The 23199-nt window shown below is 43.5% G+C and overlaps 6 protein-coding genes across 6 annotated transcripts; 1 reads left to right on the forward strand and 5 right to left on the reverse strand.

Moving 5' to 3' along the window:
• Nucleotides 1-1239: 1239 nt before the first annotated feature.
• Nucleotides 1240-1956, reverse strand: H1-1 (H1.1 linker histone, cluster member). The gene has a single exon (XM_041632934.1). The coding sequence runs from the start codon at nucleotides 1932-1934 to the stop codon at nucleotides 1287-1289; it is 648 nt and encodes a 215-aa protein (XP_041488868.1). The 5' UTR covers nucleotides 1935-1956; the 3' UTR covers nucleotides 1240-1286.
• Nucleotides 1957-3254: 1298 nt separating this feature from the next.
• LOC121434122 (histone H3.1) lies at nucleotides 3255-3731 on the forward strand. Its single transcript, XM_041632937.1, has one exon. It carries the CDS (start codon nucleotides 3274-3276, stop codon nucleotides 3682-3684), a length of 411 nt encoding a protein of 136 aa, XP_041488871.1. The 5' UTR covers nucleotides 3255-3273; the 3' UTR covers nucleotides 3685-3731.
• Nucleotides 3732-12127: 8396 nt separating this feature from the next.
• On the reverse strand, nucleotides 12128-12500 carry LOC121434134 (histone H4). The gene has a single exon (XM_041632950.1). The coding sequence runs from the start codon at nucleotides 12488-12490 to the stop codon at nucleotides 12179-12181; it is 312 nt and encodes a 103-aa protein (XP_041488884.1). The 5' UTR covers nucleotides 12491-12500; the 3' UTR covers nucleotides 12128-12178.
• Nucleotides 12501-16235: 3735 nt separating this feature from the next.
• Nucleotides 16236-16961, reverse strand: LOC121434136 (histone H3). Its single transcript, XM_041632953.1, has one exon. The coding sequence runs from the start codon at nucleotides 16956-16958 to the stop codon at nucleotides 16548-16550; it is 411 nt and encodes a 136-aa protein (XP_041488887.1). The 5' UTR covers nucleotides 16959-16961; the 3' UTR covers nucleotides 16236-16547.
• Nucleotides 16962-17452: 491 nt separating this feature from the next.
• On the reverse strand, nucleotides 17453-18221 carry LOC121434127 (histone H2A type 1-E). The gene has a single exon (XM_041632944.1). It carries the CDS (start codon nucleotides 18183-18185, stop codon nucleotides 17793-17795), a length of 393 nt encoding a protein of 130 aa, XP_041488878.1. The 5' UTR covers nucleotides 18186-18221; the 3' UTR covers nucleotides 17453-17792.
• A 3222-nt stretch (nucleotides 18222-21443) lies between these two features.
• On the reverse strand, nucleotides 21444-21898 carry LOC121434129 (histone H2B type 1-B). Its single transcript, XM_041632946.1, has one exon. It carries the CDS (start codon nucleotides 21863-21865, stop codon nucleotides 21485-21487), a length of 381 nt encoding a protein of 126 aa, XP_041488880.1. The 5' UTR covers nucleotides 21866-21898; the 3' UTR covers nucleotides 21444-21484.
• Between the last annotated feature and the right edge of the window lie 1301 nt (nucleotides 21899-23199).

A 23199-nucleotide genomic window follows, 5' to 3' on the forward strand; every position in this document is an offset into this window, starting at 1 on the left:
ACACTCCTGGAAGTTGAGCTGTCCTTAGAATAAGTCATTTACTAAAAATGTCAAACATACTTTATATTTAGCAGTATGAAGTCCTGTTTGTTGCATCATGATCAGTTTAGTGCTAACCAACAGATTAGCAAATGGTTAGTGTACAATACTTGGTGTGAGACTTTTTATTAAATATAAACAACAACTTATTTTTGGTTGAAAACAAACAAAACCCAACCAAATCTTCCCTGAACTTGTGTTAGAACAGCCTCTGACTGTGCTGCCTAGGCTGGTCTTAATTCAGTATTCTTTAGCTTCAACTTCCCAAGTGTTTGAGATTTTAAGAGTCCTGTGTCTTGACTAACTGGTTTTCTAAAGTTTTGTTAAAGGAAAACAAGATGTCTAAATGTGCATATATCACTTTGAAGTAAATTGACCCTTAAGTGAATGATGAATCAATCATTATTGTTTATGACTAAATGTATTAAAAGAAACAAAAAACCCAACTAAATTCAGGGCCAGAAAGATGGCTCAGGGTAAGTAAAAGGCACTTGCCCCAAGCCTGATCACTTGAGCTAATCCCCTGGACCCAAATGGAGAAAGAGGACCAATTTTAAATTGTTCCCCAACCTCCAGACACCAATAATTCTTTAAAAAACTGAACTCACAGGATTGAGTAGGTAAAAGATTTGAGTAGGGGGAGATGGGTTGGGAGTAGCCCTAGTACTCGGGAGTGAGGAGAATCAATTCAAGAGCACCAGCGGGTATATCAAAATCTCCAAAAGTGGTGCCTGTAACAGCTTCCAGTTCTTGCGAGATGGACCAACTCTAAGGGCTTTAGTACACCAGGAGGTGATGACGCAAGCGTTTAATCCTGGCACTTGGGTGGCTGTAATGTGTTACAGTGCAGCCAGGGCTATACATGCCTCGAAATATACAGCCTAAGTATTGCTCCCTTCATAGCACACACCCCACTGGCTTACATACAAAATTCTTCTGACCATGCCATGTCCTCAGCACACCTCACACCACGCACCTTAGAGCACTGCTGCGTCTCATGAAGGGCCAAGACTTACCTGGAAAGGGGAACGTCAGGTTATCCTCCCTGGGTTTAAGTCAGGTCAGGTAGGGCAAACAAACTCCGATCTACCTATTCTGTAGGGATAAGCCCTCAGCTGCCTCAGGCGACCAGGTGTACAACTCTAAACCTAGATTGTACCAGAAAGTGAGTGCCAAGCTCTTTTAAGTTATGTAGGTGGCTCTGAAAAGAGCCGTTGGGTTACTGAAGAAGCCTCCAACCGAACTGTTCACTTTTTCTTAGGTGCAGCCTTCTTGGGCTTAGCTGCTGCGGTCTTCGGCTTCGTCACCTTCGCCTTGGCAGCCTTGGGTTTCACGGCCTTCGCCTTGGCAGGGCTCTTGGCCACTTTCTTGGCCTTCACCACCTTCGGCTTCTTTGGGCTCTTGGAAGGCTTCTTGGAGACGGCAGGCTTCTTGGGCTTCTTCGGGGTCTTCACAGTTTTCTTGGCTGCGGCCCCGGCAGTCTTCTTGGGTTTCTTAGACGCCGCCGACGCCTTCGACTTCACGGACACCTTGGTGGTGGTAGACTTGGCCTCCGCCTTCTTGTTGATCTTGAAGGACCCAGCAGCGCCGGTGCCCTTGGTCTGCACCAGGGTGCCCTTGTTCACCAGGCTCTTGAGCCCCAGCTTGATGCGGCTGTTGTTCTTCTCCACATCGTAGCCGGCGGCCGCCAGCGCCTTCTTGAGCGCGGCCAGAGACACGCCACTGCGCTCCTTGGAGGTGGAGACCGCCTGCACGATGAGCTCGGACACCGAGGGGCCAGCGGGCTTCTTCTTAGGTGCTGCAGCCTTGGCGGGCTTCTTGGTCTTCTTTGCAGCCGCAGGCTTCTCGGGAGCAGCGGCGGCGGCTGTCTGAGCAACAGGCGGAGTCTCGGACATGATAGCTGCAGATGATAGCACAACTACTGCCAAAACGAAGAAAAGAAGTAGAAAGACGAAGCCCCCGCTCGGCGTATTTATAGAGCAGGGCCGCGCTGTGATTGGTGCACGCTAGCGCCCGCCCCTTGACCCATGGAAGCCCCGCCCCTCGGGCCCCGACGCACCTGCAAGATCACTGCACCTAGAGTTGCCCCCAAACCTCTCTAGAAGGCTGCTTGAGTCGGGAATTCAAGCACAATAGGGGCACCTCCAGACGGTAGATGTCTATCAAAAGGTAGCTCAAACGGTGAAGGGCGTCTGCAAATTAGCCAGTCAACACCCAAACTGTTGGACAGTTGAGGTGTCAGATCGCTTCCAGAACTCAGGGTTGGCTTCCGTGGTAGAGTATCAGAAAATCAGGCTGCAGATCTTGATAAACTGTAGGTAAGAACTATGTGACGTTAGTTTTTATACTTTAAGAAAGTATTTTAGGGCTTTAAGAAGCTTTAGCTTGCTGTAGGGATTTCACATTTCCAATCAACAGTAGTAAGGTTGGACTGTCCCCTACAAATCTGAGAAAGCTCGAGAGCAAAGCCATGACATGACTTCTCATCCCGGCACATGCAAGTCGAAATAGCTTTGGGAAGGATTATACACTTATATAAAATACTAAATAATCTTAGCCTACTATATGACCAGTTCTACTACTGTTTATTAAAAAATGTTCACCTGCATGGAGTGATTTGTGGCCAAGAGTTGGTTTTAAATACAAGAATGCAAAACTTTTCAACAAACTCAACTATATAAAGGTAAAAGTACGCAGAATAACCTGCGTCAGATTTTTGTATTCTTATTTCTACCTTCCACTCCGTTGTTTATACTGTAGCTTCTGACGAGACAGAGATGCCGCACGCAAATGAAGTATTCAAGATCTGACTTTTTACTGGCTAGTAAGGAAGACGTAGTAAACCAATCAAGAGGTAGACTGGACGACCATCACCCAGCGCCTAAGAATCTGTAATTGAACATTTCAACAAATCAAGTTTATTCTCGATTCTTTAAGGCCAGCAAGATCAAACGGCCATGTATTGGTCAACAGAGGTGGTGGAGAAGTTAACAGTCACCGAAATTTTACTTCATTTCCCTTAAAAAACGCACACATACAAGAAAAGGGCAGCGGCAAACCTTTGTCAGGGAAACTGAGCAATTGCAGTTTTTAAAAGTAAACCAATCAGAGTCTTAAACGTCACCGATGAACAGTATTTTCATCCAATCAGTATGCTTTGTATACTATAAATAGTAGTTCTGAGCTCGTCATTGCCGTGTGTCAAGTCTTTGGCCATTGTGTCTATTTGCAGCTATGGCTCGTACAAAGCAGACCGCTCGCAAGTCCACCGGCGGCAAGGCCCCGCGCAAGCAGCTGGCCACCAAGGCCGCCCGCAAGAGCGCCCCGGCCACCGGCGGCGTGAAGAAGCCCCACCGCTACCGGCCCGGCACCGTGGCGCTGCGCGAGATCCGGCGCTACCAGAAGTCGACCGAGCTGCTGATCCGCAAGCTGCCGTTCCAGCGTCTGGTGCGCGAGATCGCGCAGGACTTCAAGACCGACCTGCGCTTCCAGAGCTCTGCCGTCATGGCGCTGCAGGAGGCCTGCGAGGCCTACCTGGTGGGTCTGTTTGAGGACACCAACCTGTGCGCCATCCACGCCAAGCGCGTCACCATCATGCCCAAGGACATCCAGCTGGCCCGCCGCATCCGCGGGGAGAGGGCATAATTGTTAACGTCTTAATCTCAACCAAAGGCTCTTTTCAGAGCCACCCACAATTTCAAGTAAAATGGCTGTGAGATAATTTACTTTCCTATGACCGTCCTGATAGGTCAAAAACATCTAAAACTGCCGAGTCAGTTTCCTCATTCAAATCTGAAATACCTTAAAACGTTCTTAGCCGTAGCATTTGCGAATTGAATTTTACTAACCAATCTGTTTAGGTCCTGCCACCTGAAAAACTGGAATAAAAGGTGTGCCAACTCTAGGTTCTACCCCTCAATGCTCAATTCTGATAATTAGTAAGTTCTACGAACCGTGTATTTTAAAATAAGTTTTGCTTTGATGTTATGATACCACTTAGAATTTGAGGCAATGTTCAAGGGCAGTGGCGGGCTTTCATTTTGTACGGGAAAGGCATAAAGGTGGGTTTTGTAGCGTCACTTTCCCGCCACCGGCTTGGCGGGCTTTTACCGCTGTTGGGCAATGGTTAAAGGCGGTGTCTGTACCACACTTTTCCCGCCGGCGGTCTCTCATTTGGAATCGCTAAGACATGAAGGCGGGATTTGTGGCGTCACTTTTCCCGCCACCGGTTTGGCGGGCTTTCGGCTCTGTTGGGCGGGGTTCAAAGGCTAGATTTGTGACGTCACTTTCCCGCCGGCGGGAGCTTTCGTTCTGTCGGGGTGGGAACTAAGGCGAAGCAGCTATATAAGGACTCGCTCTCAGGTATCACGCATTTCTTTCTCTCTCTTCGTTTGTCACTATGTCTGGTCGCGGCAAGGGCGGGAAAGGCCTGGGCAAAGGCGGCGCCAAGCGCCACCGCAAGGTCCTGCGCGACAACATCCAGGGCATCACCAAGCCTGCCATCCGCCGCCTTGCCCGGCGCGGAGGAGTCAAGCGCATCTCCGGCCTCATCTACGAGGAGACCCGCGGGGTGCTGAAGGTGTTCCTGGAGAACGTGATCCGCGACGCGGTCACCTACACGGAGCACGCCAAGCGCAAGACCGTCACGGCCATGGACGTGGTCTACGCGCTCAAGCGCCAGGGCCGCACCCTCTACGGCTTCGGAGGTTAAGCTGTTGCTGCCTTTACCTCTACTGTGCAAAAGGCCCTTTTCAGGGCCACCGACTTGGTCCTCGAAAAGCTTGGTGTTTTATTCATTCTTATAACCAAAGGCCCTTCTCAGGGCCGCCCATCTACTCTGAAAAGGCGTTGTAATGCTGAGCCATGCCATGTGCATTGTACGGATCGCAGAGAACCGGCTGTAAGTACGCTTTGGTTTATTTGTCTTTGTCTACATACGTTCAGTGAATTGCACGGTGAGACCTCCAAACTGTTTAAGTTGTACCATTTTCTTTAAGTATGGCCCAATCAAGCCTGGGCAGCCAAACAACTTGAGAAAAGCTAGACTGAGTGATGGAAACACGATTACATTATTTTTAGTTTAACTGGAAACTGGGTCAAGTAGGGTAAGTACAGTAGTTCTCATTTCAGGTCTTAGTTTTGGTAAAGACAGGTGTGTTTTTAAGGTTTCCTGTATTTCGGCTATTTTTTAGAGGCAGTTTGGGAAGTACCTGCTACAATTTGGGGTTCAAGGGGTATAAGTCTCAACCCAACTGAATGGGATGTGAATTCACAGTACTTTGTTTCTCTTCCTGGGCTGGCCTAGCCTCCCAAATGGTAGAATTGCTGTTGGTTACCTCCTCAGCAGATTGGCAGCAGTTTTTTGTCTCATTTCTTGTTTTTCTTTATTTCTCTTTCTATTGGTTTTTATTTTAGGCATCACTTTTAAAAGGGGCAGATTTGAACTTCAGCCTGTCACTGTTAGCTATGTCTGACTTTCCCTGATTTGCCATTCTTGTTACCCAACCGTGAAATATTCAGCATAGCCTCATTTTAAACTGAGAATCCGTAGGTATTCTGGGAGCTTTCAGGCATAGGCCAGGCAGGAACAATAATGCGTTTTGAGAGTGGTTGACCACTTTATTCCTTCTATCTGAATTTCCCAGGAGCTGTTTGATATTATATGTGCCAGCTGCTCCTTGAGGCCAGTGACTGAATTGTCATGAGCAATCAATAAGTGTAGTCTGTAGATGCAGCTCTCTATATGAGAGATCATATAAGGCAGGCCTGACCTTTTTCCAAAGCGTTCCCAATAGGCATATATTCTCCTTGGAGTAATCTACCTCTACTGAGGCCAGAAACCTCTCATAGATTTAAGGTGGGCTGGGCTACAAGTTCCAGGCTAACCTGATATATATCAATACAAAAGAAGTCAATGATGTGATTCATCAGGTAAAGTTGCTGCCAAGCCTGAAGACCTGGTTTCAAACTCCTGGACCTATGTGGTAGGCCCAATTCTAAATTATCCTCTTGACATCCACAATTGTGCTTTGATATGTGCACACCAGCCAACGCATGCACATGCATGTGTGTGTGTGCAGGCACACATGATTATAAAATGAAATATTTAAAATGTAATTTTTAAATGACAAAAAGTACTGGAAAGATGGTTAAGAGAGATGCATCGGTGGTTAAGATGGATCGTTTGCTGCTCTTCCAGGGAACTACATTCGATTCCCAACTCCCATATAGTGTCTTACACTCTGTAGCATGATTAATAAAAACCCAGAGACAGATATTGGGGTTCAACCTGAAGATCAGAAAAGAAAAACAGCCAGTCTGAAATGGCGATCCTGCCTCCAGGAATCCTCAGAATGAGACTGTGAGAGCTGTCTCCTCCCATCTGTATTCCTCTCTAGTGCTGGGATTAAAGGCGTGCACCACTACTGCCCGGTTTCTATGGCAAACGAGTCTGGCCACACTACTGGGATTAAAGGTGTGTGCCACCTCTGCCTGGTCTGTAAGGCTGACCAGGGCGGCTGTTTTACTCTCTGATCTTCAGGCAACCTTTACTTTATTGAAATATAAATGAAATATTTCATGGATATCATCAAAATTAATCAAGATTCAGTTTGAAAAGGAGAAACCTTGATAAAGAGAAATGATATTAGCTCATTCACAAGGTGACAATCCTACAAGTTGTAAGGAAATCTCACAAGGGTTGGGGCAGGGTTCTGTTCTTGTCTTTTCAGGAAATAGAAGAGACCCATCTTCAAAAAGTCAAGAGATCCTAGACATCTAAATGCCTAAAGAAGAAAAGAAAGCTATGCAGAAAGAATCACCAAGCAAAGAAGCATCTGACTTATGGTACCGATATTCTCTGCAGGGTAAAATCTCACTACCTAAGCATACATACCTCCTTACTTCTCAATATAATGGTTATCCCGACTCACTTAAAAATCAAAGCTGACTGGGACTAAGGTTATCAAACTTTTACTTTCAAAAATTCTACTTCTTGCCATACCTATTTTTTTCTCTATGGTACCTTTCTTTGAATATATGTCTATCGAAATTCAAACTTTCCCTTTTGATATGAATAATGTTTAAGTTTTCCACAGTGATAAGTTTTCCACAATGATAAATTTCCACAATGATAAATTTTCCTACAATGATTTCTGAAGTCTCTAGGAAGAAGATGGGACCCCACAACGATTCCACCTGGTTCATATTGTAGGGATAAGTCCCGCCCCTTAAGGGGCGTGTTCGCCTCGGGCTAATGTCTACCTATAAATTTGGGGAGCAAGCTCCGAGCTCTCTCTTCTGCTTTCCTGGTCTCCGCGGGAACGGTGGTTCTGTAAGTCTATTTCTACATTAAAACTATATATATTTTTACAATCTGTCTGCATTCGTTTACGCCGCTACATCATATGATGCCATTCAACTGATAGTTTTGGACTACAAACAGCTTAGAATAATTTCGAGGTGGTTAACTGAGATGATCCAGCCTCATAGATTGCTCTAGCTGGGATTTGAAACAAGCTTTGCACTTCCCTATTTCTCATAGACAGGCCAAAAAAAAAAAAAAAAAAATGGTACAGCTACACCTCCCAGGACTTGACAATTAACCCACATGTTTCTTTTCAGGATCCCCTAAAGATACCCTCGCCCACAGACAGCAGGAAGTAAATTTAAGAATACGATGCCCATGTTCCCAAGAGGGTGGGGGTGGTTGGTTTTGGGTCATTCAATGGATTATGGATATTTGTCATTGTTTGGAGGGGAGGGTGGCTACAAGTTATTGGTAATGGCCAGGAAAAAAAGGTAAATAAAGGAAATTAGATTCTAAGTTCTTTTTTTGAAAAGAAAAGAAAAAAAGGGGGGCATAGATTGAATAGGATAAAAAGGTAGATTATTGAATCTACTTTTAAAAAGCAACTACTAGTTTTAAATGTTTCACATTAGATTGGACTCTTGTATATTGCATACAAATTTTGTATATTGATACAAATTGGAGATTAATTTTGTTAAAACATACTGTATATACATTTCTAATCTTGTTCAAGGTATTGTATACAGCTCTTTTAACAATGTATTGCAAATGTCTAGTCTTTGAAAGTTATTATTACCAACTGTTTAGGATAATAAGGAAATTCAGGTTAGTAATTAGTCACCTATTACAATTGAACTTGTAGGCACATTAGGAATGTTTTCAAGGTCAAACATATATTTTAGACAGGCCATCTTCAAACACTTCAGAGGTCTACAGAATATGGCATTTAAGATGTTCTAATAACATTGGCTCTTTTTTTTTTTTCCATCACAATGAGACATGCTTGCTGCTGGCAGCACCAACCAATCTGCTTCAGAGAAGATAATGGGCATCGAAGCAGCTCCACATGGAGCTTACTTTCTTTGTGGCAAAGGTAAACCACTGGGCAAGAAAATGCCCCTGCCTCGACTGCTGATTGTATGACGTCCTAATTGGGCAAGCAGAACACAAAAGAAAGTGACTGCCCAATGTCAGGACAAGAAGGGACAGCCCTTCAAAACATCCTGCTTCCCAGAAGAGTCGCCTGTAGGCCGAAGATAGATGCCCCAACGTTGTAGAGGAACTGTGGGTGACTGTCCAGGCAGCCAGCTATTTCTGTCATCTCTCACATATGTTTGGAAGTCGCTTGCTCACACTTTCTTCTTATCAGTTATTATTATTTCCTTCTTGGATATCAGAAGGAGTTGAAGACTGGATAGTTACAGTTTTCCTTATTTATCTGACACAGAAAGCAAGTTATGATAAAAAGTAAATTAGGTACAAGACTTCGGAGTCACTAAGATAGGATAGCTATGGAGTATTTTCTCTGAATTTGTCAAATGCAAATGGACTAGACATTGTTGATGTATTTATTGCCTATATATATTATATATAGTCATTGTACTTATATATTTTTCTTATATTAGCTATAGCCCCTTTTATTTTAGACAAAAAGGGGAAATCCAGTGAAATTTCATTTGTAGTTTAATAAATAAAGGTTACCTGAAGATCAGAGAGTAAAACAGCCGCCCTGGTCAGCCTTACAGACCAGGCAGAGGTGGCACACACCTTTAATCCCAGTAGTGTAGCCACACTTGTTTGCCATAGAAACCGGGCAGTATTGGTGCACGCCTTTAATCCCAGCACTAGAGAGGAATACAGATGGGAGGAGACAACTCTCACAGTCTCATTCTGAGGATTGATTCAAGGAGGCAGGAATGCCATTGGATCACCATTTCGGACTGAGGTAGAGATAAGAGCCCATGGTTGGCTGTGTTTCTTTTCTGATCTTTAGGTTGTACCCCGGTATCTGTTTTGGGTTTTTATTAATTGTGCTGCAACAATATCCTCTAACTGCAATCACAGGAAATCCAATATTCTCTTCTGTACTCTGGGCACCCGGACATAATGCAGACAAAACCTCTATACAATAAAATAAAAATAACTTTAAAATAAATGACAAAAGAAAGCATAAATTACAGTCTATAGACAAATTATGAGATAGCAGTGTTGTTCTAGATGCTATAGTCATGAGGACACAATGAAGTCCTCACTGTCAAGGCATTATGTCCTAGAGAAGGAGGACATACTTACACACCTACCTACATACACATACTAAGAATATTGTTATACATATTACATTAAATAAAACTCCCATATGGTCACTCTTAAAGAGTTAGGTATTGAATTAGGGACTGTGTGAATGACAATTCCTGGAAAGACGTTGTATCCTCAAAGCCTGACAGTGATTTGACCTTCAATGACGTTGAGCAGACGGAATGTTGTGTATTCAAAATTCAATTACAAATTATTTGAGTCAGTCTTTAGCTCCCTGAATAGTTATTGCCAATTTCTGTGCTGTGTACGCCTAATCCTATAACTTAACAGATAAAAACTTCTGGAAATGTATTAAGTCTAGCTTGTACCAACAATGAAAAGGGTATAGTCATCAGACATCATATGAGGCCAGTAGCAGAGATTTCGCTCCTTGCTGTGACTGCCTATCTAATGTTTCCACCAATATATTCAAAAAAGTGCCTTAATTAATGACCTTTCATGAAACTGCTTCTACACGGGAACATAGAATTGGGGGCAACTTAAACCTCTATTCCTGGTCCATGGTCACTGCTATTGAGCTCCCAAGTAAACTATCTCGTACTCTATTTGAAGTGAGAACTGTGGGTTTTTTGTTTGTTTTTTTTTTTTTTTGTTGTTGTTGATGTTGTTGTTTTTTGACAACCTGAGGTTTGGAAAATCTTTTATTTTTATATTTATTTATTTATTTTTGAGAGAGGGTTTCTCTGAAGTTTTTGGTTCCTGTCCTAGAACTATCTCTTCTAGACCAGGCTGGCCTCGAACTCACAGACGCCTGCCTCTGCCTCCGAGTGCTGGGATTAAAGGCGTGCACCACCACTGCCCGGCCTGAGAACTATACATTGTGACCAGTACTGTGGTAGTTCAGCATAATATTCTGGGCAGAGAGTAGATTTAATATCTTTAAAAATGATAATCCTGCTGGTGTGTTGAGAAATGACCATAAGCTGCCACTCTTATCAATTTTGGCGCTGCTACGGGATGAACCTGGCTTCCCAGCTGGGGCATGGAGTTCTATTAAACATAAAGTATTTTACAGAACACATTAGTTGACAAAGATGTAGCTCCAGGAATGATAAAAAGGTGTAAGAACGAAGACAGAATATACAATACACGTAATACAATCTCTCTCATTTCTGAATCTCTCCACGTGCTACAGAGCACAGTCTGGCCTCAGATCTGAGGTCCTTCTCCATCTGTTTCTGGAGTGCTGGGTGACAGTGGATATAGAATATAGGTTGTTTCTTCTGCTGAAACCGCCCTGTCTCTACCTGTTCACTTTACAGATAATGTTGCATTACACTATGTTTTACATTATTAATCTCATTTAGTTTTGCTATTTAGTCTACTGTCAAAACTCATGGGGCAGGCATTCAAAGACTGTTTGAAGATGTTGCAGCCCTGTATATGGTGGCATAGTGGCATAAACAAGCAACCTGTATGTATACATTATATTTTCTATTATCTCTGCATTACCCATAGAAACTACATAGATTTTATGTCAATGTTTATTTAAATGCACTGCTTGGAAGGGGTGGCCAAGGAAAACATCACATAAATGTCAGTACTATTTGTACCAATATTTCCTTTCTATCTTCTAGTAGTCAAATCCACTGATTTTTCTACAATACACACATACACACACACACACACACACACACCCCTAAACAAACAAAACCCAAACAGAGAAACAAAAACTACCACCAGACTGTATGTTGATGGGACCTAAGGTTTCCTCTACACCCCAAATCTTACTCTTAATTCTGTTTAAGACCTGCAGGATCACTGGAGCCTGTTGGTTTTCTTTCCTTTCCTCTCGGTTTTATTTCCAGACAGGGCTTCTCTGTGTCCTGTTTCTTAAGTGATTTCCCCACCAGTTGAATGGATTCTAATCTGGATGCTATTTCAGTTTGGGCACCACCCTAAGGTTCTTTCTTCAGGTAGTGGTAATAGGTGATTGAAATTAGGCCCTGGTGGTGAAAGGCTTTAAAACCTATTTATCCCCAATATAGGATTTTTAAGGCTGTCCAACATGACCTTGAATCCACTCTGAGAATGAAAACAGCCTTTTAGAGTTTACTAACCCTGCTTTACTTTCCGTAACTGAATTACAAGTCTCCTTAATAAAGACATAGTTATTTCTGCTTAAGAGACTAAGCTATAAGCCCACCTTCTTTGTATCCCCGAGAGCTCCTTCAAGGTTAGGATTTCCCATGACCACAACATCCAAATAGCCGATGTGAATTTCGTAGAGGACTGAATACGTAGTTGTGCAGGATCCTTTAAAGAAACCTTAGTATCATTTAGCATAAATATCTGGGGCAAGGGGTGAAGATTCCCGCATAACGGCTCACAGCTAGTACAAAAGCGCTGTTTAATGCAAGTTAGAGAACCCTGAGCCTGCATATATACAAGGAAAAGGAAGCATAAATTACGCATTCGACAACCACGATACTACACGAAATGCACAGCTTTTTAAGGACCAAGTGGGTGGCCCTGAAAAGGGCCTTTTGCGACAGTGGAGGAAAAGGCAACAGCTTAACCTCCGAAGCCATAGAGGGTGCGGCCCTGGCGCTTGAGCGCGTAGACCACGTCCATGGCCGTGACGGTCTTGCGCTTGGCGTGCTCCGTGTAGGTGACCGCGTCGCGGATCACGTTCTCCAGGAACACCTTCAGCACCCCGCGGGTCTCCTCGTAGATGAGGCCGGAGATGCGCTTGACTCCTCCGCGCCGGGCCAGGCGGCGGATGGCGGGCTTGGTGATGCCCTGGATGTTGTCGCGCAGGACCTTGCGGTGGCGCTTGGCGCCGCCTTTGCCCAGGCCTTTCCCGCCCTTGCCACGACCAGACATGATTAGTAGCTTGAAATCCCAAAGAACAAGCGAAAGGCAAAAACTGAAGGTGGCTTATTATAGGCTCCTATCGGACCTGGTTGAGAACCTCAAGTGGGCGGAAACCAAAAGGCTGCCAAGGCACCTTTTGCTCCGCCCCGGCAGGGCGGAGATCAAGGAGTGGAACACAAGGAATGCTGCCTTTCTTCAGGCAGAAGGTTTCCCCAAGGTTGTGCCCAGCTTGCACTATACCACTAGTTTAATCTAAGTTATATTTTTGTATGTATTTTCTAACAAAGAATCACGCATTTATGGTCCAGTACTTGAAGGTGTTAAAACATATACTACTCTAAATCATGTATGCTCAAAGCTTTACACTCACACACACACACCTGGTGGCAAAAGAACACATTATTATTGTTTCTTGAAAGTGAAAATTTTGATGTGAAAGATAGTAAAGTAACAAAATAAGACCTTTTTATTACTAGGAGGAACTGAGGCAGAATCAGTGCCAGTAAACCTTGTTAAAATACCTTAGCCTAGCTGAAGCCCCTCTGCTTTGTCAAATCGTTGCATTTGTTCCTTTGCCTGATTCTGTATGTAGTGGATTCTGCTGCTTTGGATTTTGCTTGTTTGCTTGTTTGCTTGCTTGTTTGCTTGGTTTTGGAGACAGAGTTTCTCTGTGTAGCCCTTATTGTAGTGGAACTCACTTTGTATACCAGGTTATCTTTGATCCGCCTGCCTCTGCCTCCCAAATGCTGGAATTAAAGATAGGCTCCACCAGTGCCCGACTACTGTTTTGAATAAGAGTAGTAAAACTGTTAAATGCTTGGTGCTTCTATTCTCGTAATTTAATTTGTAGTCCTAAGCAGGACTTCAAAATGACGGAGGTGTGATTCGCCACACCTATAGTGTATTCCTCATTCAAAGGGATGAATTGATAGATATGTGCACTGGTAGTTTTCCCTTTCTCTCTTTTACCTAAACAACAAACAATGCTACCAGTATTTTGTGGGAACTGGATTGGGTAATATGTTAGTTAAAATGTGATTGTTTCAAAGAAGTACTGTTTAAATATGTTTACTTGTTAATATTTGTGCCGGTTACTTTTATGCCAACTTGACACAAGCTGGAGTCATCATGGAAGAGGAAGCCTCAGTTGAGAAAATGCCTCCATAAGGTCAGGCTGGGGAAGCCTGTAGGACATTTTCTTAATTAGGGATTCATTGTGGGAGGTACCATCTCTGGGCTGGTGGTCCTGTGTTCGCTAAGAAAGTAAGCCATGGGAAGCAAGTCAGTAAGTATTACCCCTCTGTGGTCTCTGCAGCAGCTCCTGTTTCCAGGTTTCTGCACTGAGTAAATTCCTGTCCTAACTTCAGTGATGACCAGTGATGTGAAAGTGGAAGCTGAAACAAACCCTGTGTGATGGGCTTCATCACAGTAGTGTCTGGCACTGCTTTTAATCACCGCGGATGGTAAAGTATAAGACAATGTCAGATCCTGGTTTGTATTTCAGGGATGTAGTTTTAAAAATTGTTTGAAAAGTTCTTTTTGTCCTTTTTCCTCTGGTGTGTTGGCATTCATATCCCAGCTTTTCCAAGTGTGTGGTTCAAGTTCATGAATTTCTACTCACTTTTTTCCTGCATGCTTGATTTTTCTGAGACATTTCTTACTCGGGAAGTTGCTTCTGGTCAAGACTGGATGGCCTACTGTTAACTTCTGTCCTTCTAGTCTTTTCATTTTCTATTTTCTCCCCGCCCCCATTCCCTTCCCTGTCTCCTTCCTCCCCCTCCTCCTTTTTTCCAGAAAATGTTGCATAGCACAATATAGCCAGGAATGGATTTGCAAGTCTCTGGCTGAACCTCCCAGAACGGGGTTACAGGCTTGTGTCACTGTATATGACTGTACTATTCAGTCTAAAGAGTGTGTCCTGAATATAAGATCTTCCTTTTCTTTAAGAGCTTGAACTTTCACAAAAACCATTGTCTTCAAGAACACTAGCCGGGCGGTGGTGACACAAGTCTTTAATCCCAGCACTCGGGAGGCAGAGGCAGGCAGATTTCTGTGAGTTCGAGGCCAATGGTCTACAAGAGCTAGTTCCAGGACAGGCTCCAAAGCTACAGAGAAACCCTGTCTCAAACAACAACAACAGCAACAAGAAGAACAGTAGCTGTAATTTCATCCTGTGCCTAATACCACTCTGTGGTACCTGGAGAACAGATGCTTTCTGAAGTTCATAGAACAACCACTGTCTAGTGTATCTAATACATGCTGACTGTTCAATTTTATATGGATAAAGATAAGGCTTTACTGTCAGGATCTCCATCTGAGCCTGAGAATGAATTTGACAAAAATATATTTTAGATCACTTATGGGACAAGGCAACAAGTCACAATACACAAATGAAGACCAGAAGAAATGACAAAAATAAAGCGTTTTTATTCAAAGTTGAGCACAGTCAACTGTGGGAGAGTAAATAAGCTACAGAAAGCTAAACAATGTTTAATCACAATTTGAAATTCACTTAGCCTTTAGTGACTGACAGTTTGGTACACAATGATCTCATCCATAGCCTTCTGCTGAACACTATTTCTTTTCTCCTGTTTTAGGCAGAGAATAGGGAGCTATTAGCAATACTTATTCCCCTTGCTGAAACAAAGAAACAAAGCAAACCTAAAAGACCTTGAATTTCTTCCATTGTTGATTTTTAAGTACATGGTAACTATTTTATTCATAAACTGAGCAGACTTTATGCCAAGTAAAAAGTAATTTAAGAAGCTAGTTTGGGATTTTTTAAAAAACTTAAACTATAAAGAAAAAGAATAGACAATTCAGAAAGACTGAAACCAGGCATTCAAATATACCCCGTCCCAATCGTGGAGGATAGATGGTGCTGATCTCATTTTCAGATGGGGAAAAAGATCCTTTCAGATGGCACAACAGACACCAAGGACAGAATGTGAGTCTGCCTGAGCTTCCCATACAAGTGGCTGCGTTTATAGTGCCAGGGCCCTGGTGTGGAGCCTTTAAAGGAACCTGCTCGCTCGCTCTCTCTCTCTCATGCTCTCATTGTGAAATTCTATTAAAGCCTCAAGTAAATGAAGAATGAATCCAGAATCCATTTTTTTTTTTTACCCTTGGTTTTAGGAGGGGCTGTGGAGTCAGGATAATGTAAGACTATCTTATTACAGAAAAACAGGAAGGGCTCGCCTGTCAGGACCTACGCTGAAAACACTAGTTTCTTATAGTTGGAGAAAATAGATAAAAAATAAACTTAAGCAGGGACATCAAAGCCAGTACAGCTAAAAATCAAAATATTGAAATGATAGACCTTCAAAGGACCCCATCACATTGAGACACCTGTGGATGACAGGCAGTTGCCAGGTAGAGCTGTCTTAAAAGCCTCTAGAAAAACCAAACACCTGGAATACACCTTTACTTTCTTGTTTACTGGGAATTGAATCTAGGGCTTCACACTGGCTAGGAAAGTGTTGGCTCCCTTTGACCTCTACGTCAGCACGTTCTGATTTTGAGACAGGGTCCTAATAAATTACCAAGGTTATCTTTGAGGTCATCCTGTAAGGCAAGCAAACTTTAAACTTGTGATCCAGCCGCTTCAGCCTATGGGGTATTAGGGAGTTCACGCCTGAGCCACTAGGGCCCAGTCAATACTTACATATAAAATAGTATGCAAAAGCAGTGGGTTCATATTTTAAGGTCGTAGAAAGTCCATTCAAGCAAATCACCCAATCAAATTAGATCTTAGCAAATTTTTATTAGGTGTAAGAAACCTAGTGGAAAAGTCTAGAAAGAGCAGCATCTGTGGCTTAATAAAAAGGGTTTCATCAGTACAAGAGTACCAAAGAACCTACTCACAGTAGACGGTTAAGACAGACTGGCCTACTTCTTTAGCCAGTTTAAGCAGTGTAATATAATAGATTTAAATAGAATCGGTTAAAGGATAATATTCTAGGTTGTGCATAAAAACAAGTATTAGTTTTGAATCACAGCTGTTTTACAGAAAACGTGGGTGGCTCTGAAAAGAGCCTTTGGGTTCAATTTTGCACTGGCCAAGAGTTTACGCCCTCTCCCCTCGGATGCGGCGGGCCAGCTGGATGTCCTTGGGCATGATGGTGACGCGCTTGGCGTGGATGGCGCACAGGTTGGTGTCCTCAAACAGACCCACCAGGTAGGCCTCGCTCGCTTCCTGCAGCGCCATGACGGCCGAGCTCTGGAAGCGCAGGTCGGTCTTGAAGTCCTGCGCGATCTCGCGCACTAGACGCTGGAACGGCAGCTTGCGGATCAGCAGCTCGGTCGACTTCTGGTAGCGCCGGATCTCGCGCAGCGCCACGGTGCCGGGCCGGTAGCGGTGGGGCTTCTTCACGCCGCCGGTGGCCGGGGCGCTCTTGCGGGCGGCCTTGGTGGCCAGCTGCTTGCGCGGAGCTTTACCGCCGGTGGACTTGCGAGCGGTCTGCTTGGTACGAGCCATAACTGAAGCAAAAGAGAGTAGAAATACAATATGATAACTTCCCGTACGCTGTCCATCTTTTATACAATCAGGCTATCCGCTATTGGACACAAGAACATTCAAACGATCCCGCGCTTTTCCGGGATTGGCCGGTCTCTGCTCCTAAATCCTGATTAAAACACACGCTTTCGGGTCTTTGAATGAACCTGCCCTCTCTCCACCCCTTCCGTCACACGGCGCATCCGCCCCTTGTCCATCTTTACTTCCGCCTTTACACTTTCGTCACAATAACTGCTATGCCTAGAAATTTTGCTAAATAATCTGTACATTCAGTAGGATTAGGCTGAAAATATTCAACTCGGTAACCAGGAATTTCATCTAATAAGGTTTAGTGGGATTGACGAGAGGTGCTGTAGTAATTTAGTATTGAGTACTGTTAATCACTTGCAAATACTTGAATGCCCGATGAATCTCACGGAAGCAAGTCGTGTCAGCAAAAACGAACTGTGAGCAATGCAAACTGTAAAGCCGGGTAATAATCAGTAAATACTCGGGTGCTACTGTTTATTTAGTGTTGATGAATACGAACGGGTTGTCAACTTTGGTTCTCGACCACGTTGGGAGAAACTATCTCCAAAAGTACTTATAGTAAGACAACAGTGCGAAAACTGTTACAAAGCAAGGATTGGAATTTCATGTAGTAATCATATGCCTTGAACAATAACCACACACTGTACTAGAAAACTCAACCGGAGGTGGCAGCTCGTTTTTGGAAAAATGTGGGTGGCTCTGAAAAGAGCCTTTGTTTTGAGGTGACTTCCACCAAGACAGTCCAAGACTAGACAGGTAAGGAACTTATTTTCCCTTGGCCTTGTGGTGGCTTTCGGTCTTCTTGGGCAGCAGCACCGCCTGGATGTTGGGCAGGACGCCGCCCTGCGCGATCGTCACGCGGCCCAGAAGCTTGTTGAGCTCCTCGTCGTTGCGGATGGCCAGCTGCAGGTGGCGCGGGATGATGCGCGTCTTCTTGTTGTCGCGGGCCGCGTTGCCAGCCAGCTCCAGGATCTCGGCCGTCAGGTATTCCAGCACGGCCGCCAGGTACACCGGGGCGCCGGCGCCCACCCGTTCCGCGTAGTTGCCCTTGCGGAGGAGGCGGTGCACGCGGCCCACGGGGAACTGCAGGCCGGCCCGGGAGGAGCGGGTCTTCGCCTTGGCGCGAGCTTTGCCGCCCTGCTTGCCACGTCCAGACATAGCTACAGTTAAGCTATAGAAAGAACTAGTAAGAGAAGAAAATATCGGTATACCGCTCGAACTGGAAATGTGAAGTATTTATAGTAGCTGTTAGGATTCTGACTGCCTTGCTCTCATTGGTTAAGAGATAATATCCAATAGAAACTAAGAATTTGACTTCCTAATTTGCATATGGCACTTTTGTCTACTCTACTTTCTTTCAATTTCTACTTTAAAAGGAAAAAAGAGGGTTCAAACAGTTGAACTCTGGTCCTCATCATTAAGAGCCAAGAGCTCATCTGACTTTTTCCCAACCTTTGCTTAAATGCAAATAACTAAATGACATTTTCTTTCTAGATTTTGGTATTAAAAGTTCTCAAATACACAGGAGGCGTTGTTTCTGAGTTGTTCTGAGTCACAAAGAATTACGGTTTTTGTGACAAGGCAAGACGGTGCAGAGCTTACTGCATTTCGTGTTTATGCTAAGGCCATTTTAGGTTCAATTTGTATTTCATTTCCTGGTAGGATCCCATTAAAAATTACCCAGCTGCATTCTAGGAACCAGAGTTCAAGATGCCTCAGATAACTTCTGTTGAACTACGAGCTGCTGAAATCCTCTCTCTAGATTTGCAGAGTGATACCCCAGTATGTGGGGTTTGTCTTTAATACCCTCTTACTCTAAATGCTCTGGACTGAGGAATAAATAATTCAATTGTCTATATATAAATTGTGTCTTACTGGTCATCTCTGATGGGCGCCCCATAACAGGTTCAGTACACATTTTGAGATTCTATGCCAGGCTTTGTTTTACCTCCACAAATCTCAAAAAAAAAAAAAAAGAAAGAAAAGGAAAAAAATATGTGTGCCTCTGTGTGTGTGTGTGTACTTAAGTAGATAGATGTTTGGTAGATAATTAGGCACGTAAATATATAGATATATAAGTATATCATGTAGGTTTTCTTATAGTGGGTCACTCATCGCTAAAATGATAGACACGTGGAGTCTGGGAGCAAAGAGAACATACATAGTCACTGATCCAAAAGAATATGCAAGGCTGTGAGGTACCAAGAACTCCTCTGCTCCCTAGAAAAGTCTTGTCCATCTTTCTGCCAAGCTAATTCCATTATTCTCGTGTTCCTGTTTTCACTTGACTATAACTCAATGCATTTTAAGCTTTTCCAAAATTCCCATTATCCTCCCTTCTTCTACTTGTGTCTATCCTGCTTCAGAGTGCAAGGGTTGGGAAACATCCTGTGACTTATGGTCTGATAAAGAAAGCCGATGAAATTACAAGTGAATGAACAGAAGAAAACATATATAAATTAGCTGTCTGTCAGCTTCACAGGAAAGAAAAATTCCTGCTCCAAAATCCAGTGTAATCTAGGTGGTTCTGTGATGTTTTCACTGTAGACGATGGAAGTGTAAGGTAAGAAAGAACACATCTCTTTTGAAAGGATCGATATGGATATATTCAAGTGTATTAAATGGACAATACATACCAATGTCTGGTCTTACCATGCAGTCTTTCTTGTGGTAATATTTCCCTGCTTCAGGTTTACAGAGGGACTCATCAAAATTGAGCTTCTTTTGTAGCTTGTGTATTTAGATGACTGAGGTGGGGAGTGGTTTAAGAAATCCCCTATGGGCTAACCTGGTATTTTCAAAATTATTTGATGACACAGAATTTTGAGAGGCATGGGTTATTTTAGTCAATGAGAAAGAAAAATGAAGGAGATATAAATAATGCAGTCACACTAAATGAAATGTTATAAGAATGAATTTTTTATAACATCCAGTTCCAGGAATGAGAAACCCTGTCTCGAAAAACCAAAAAAAAAAAAAAAAAAAAAAAAAAAAAAGGTTAGATTCTGTTGGTGTTAACAGCTGCCAACTGGAAATGATTTTTATAGAACTTTTGGAGAGCAGCTAGGGAATACCCTATGTTCGTCACAGAACCCACAAATCCCACCTCCAATATTCCCCATCAAGTGCATAGAGAAGTGTCAAAATGTTGATTTTTATGGTTTAAGATGCAGTCTCAGTTTGCCTACCACGTCTATATTTGAGACTCTTGGTAGTGGTATTTTAAGTAGGTGCCATGGTTTCAGAAATTTAAAATTTAAAACCTGATTCACACATAATGTAAGTCAAAAAACTAGCAAATATAACTCAGCAAAACACCATCATGGCTTTCGTCTGTAACTGGGTGAAAAGAATGCTCACATAGCATGCATCAAGTCCTGGATTTCAACCTCAGACTCATATGAACAGGGAGTAATGGCACATTTCTATAATCCCAGCTAATCCAAGCACTTGGAAGGTAGAAGCAAGATCAAAAGTTTCATGTCAACCTCAGCTTCATAGTGATTTCAATTTCATAATTTAATTCAAAATTTTGTTGAAAGATGCTGAAGGCAGAACTGAGAAACCTACACCCTCCATCCTGCAATTAAGCATTCCCTGCCTCTTGGTTATGCATTTTGCCACATTGGATAATGAAGTCTCTGGGCTTTCTGCCATTGGTTTCTTTTTTCTTTTCTTTGTGGGGTGGAAGGTCTTTGTAGCTCTGTAGACCAGGCTGGCCTTGAGCTCAGAGATCCACTTGTCTCTGCCTTGTTAGTGCTGGGATTTAAGGCTTGCACCAACTACCATCCAGCTTGACTCCTGTTTCTTTACAGACCTTATTTTCCAAAATTTGTCATATTCTCAAAGCCAGTGGAAAAAATACTTAATTTTTCTATTCGATAAGCCTTTTACCTCACCAGGCTCCGTCCAGTCTTCCTCCCTCCCCTAGTCCAAGGTCTCAGGACACTTCTAAATCCTTTAACAAAGCCTTTACCAGTTTCTAGAAATTACTCTGGAAGTCTTGGGAGTGCAGTTGTCAATATGGTCCTCAACAAAGCTAAGTGGTTACTGATATGTTTAACTCCTGAGAGTTCCAGCCACCATCAATATCCAACCCTGAATGTAAAAAACAAGATTTCGGAGGGCTCAATTGGGTGAAATCTTACATTACACTAGGAACCTACTCTTTAAACCCTAAAAACGCTTCCTCAACGCAAGCACTTAGCGGCTGTTTACGGTAAACTCACAATAGAACAGAAACTGGAGAAATAGAAAACGAACATCTAAGGTAAACACACTAAATGACCTCAGTATTTTCCTAGAGTAACTTCGTACACTAAATTTGGGGAAAATACCCAACTTCTTTGCTTTACACTAAAGGGAATTTAAGTACAAAGACACCAATTACAACTCTTGTTTTGACAGAGTGGGTGGCTCTGAAAAGAGCCTTTGGGTTAAGGGTGAGGTCGGTGCGCTCACTTGGAGCTGGTGTACTTGGTGACGGCCTTGGTGCCCTCGGACACGGCGTGCTTGGCCAGCTCCCCGGGCAGCAGCAGGCGCACGGCCGTCTGGATCTCCCGGGACGTGATGGTCGAGCGCTTGTTGTAATGCGCCAGGCGCGACGCCTCGCCCGCGATGCGCTCGAAGATGTCGTTGACGAACGAGTTCATGATGCCCATGGCCTTGGAAGAGATGCCGGTGTCGGGGTGGACCTGCTTCAGCACCTTGTACACGTACACCGAGTAGCTCTCCTTGCGACTGCGCTTGCGCTTCTTGCCATCCTTCTTTTGAGCCTTTGTGATGGCTTTCTTGGAGCCCTTCTTAGGAGCTGGCGCTGACTTGGAGGGTTCAGGCATCCTTTACAGACCCAATAGGAGGTCCTAGAATAGAAAAAAAAGAATTAGGTCAGGATGGTTTTATTTATAGTCTTGAAATTCAAATGAAGCCGTAAAAGTACTCACCTCTGATTGGATAAAATTTAAGATTTTTTTTAAAAAAAATATGCCGGGTTTATGCAAATGAAGGATCCAAATTCTTATTTTTTATTGGACAGAAAAGGTTAACTTGACCAATAGGACTGCTCTCTCTTATTACCTGGCATAATCTATAAGACTATTTCCTTAAATTAAAATCCTGATTTTTCACTGTTTACGTAACTTCTGTAATGAATTCTTGATATAAGCAGGGCTGCGAGCCTTGCTCCAAGGCCAACACCCGTTCTTCCCGGCTGATTTGCATTTCCCTGTGTTCCTCGTGCGCGGGCTTCTCCGCAAGGGCAACGACTCGTAACGCTTGGACGCCGGCGCCCCGGTGTACCTGGCGGCCGTGTTGGAGTACCTGACGGCCGAGATCCTGGAAGTGGCTGGCAACGCGGCCCGCGACGACGAGAATAAGCGCATCATCACGCTGGGCAAAGTTCTGCCCTGCTGCTGCCCAAGAGGATCCAGGGCCACCACAAAGCCAAGGGAAAAATAAAACCAACACGAAAAGTCAGGAGTTAGCAGCAACATATGTAAAGACTCACTTGAGAGCTATGCACTTTTCACAAAACAATGTGATTAATAGGGTACCGTTAATACATGACTGTAGGAAAGGCATGTTGCACTCCAAAGTCAAACCTCACAGTCTACAATTTATTACAAAACAAAGTATTGTCTGAAATTTGGAGGTTGGTAAAGCTATGCGCTAACACTCCACACTAAGGCTGTGGGATACTTGTTTCTTTTAAGAGCAATATAAATTTTGAGTACTGGCGTGATTTTTCCTTAACCAACCCCTAATATTGTACTGTGATAAAACAATAAGACCACGAAACAGGAAATGGAGCATGGTAAAGGCGTTCGGGCTTGCTGGATTTCAAAGGATACACAGAACAATTTGTTTTTTAAAAAAAGACCTATTTTTTTAAAAAAAATGAGTAATATGAGAGTGTCAGAATAATTTAACCAATCACATACTTTTTCATTTTTACTTTTTCATTTTTGGCGAGGAGTTTCTCTGTAACTTTGGAGCCAATCAGATACGCTGCCGGGCACTCCGACTATTACTCAGCCAATGAGTTTGTGGCGCGGGACTTTCGAAAGTTTCAAGGCCAATCAGAACGTTTCTAAGTATATTTAAGGGCAAGATTTCCCTTCCTCCACTACAGTTGTGTAGTGTTCATTGCAACTATGGCCCGTACTAAGCAGAC

This window comes from Microtus oregoni, unplaced genomic scaffold (assembly GCF_018167655.1).
Source record: "Microtus oregoni isolate MIOR12 unplaced genomic scaffold, Mior012 000042F_ref0000377, whole genome shotgun sequence".
NCBI classification, from domain to species: domain Eukaryota; kingdom Metazoa; phylum Chordata; class Mammalia; order Rodentia; family Cricetidae; genus Microtus; species Microtus oregoni.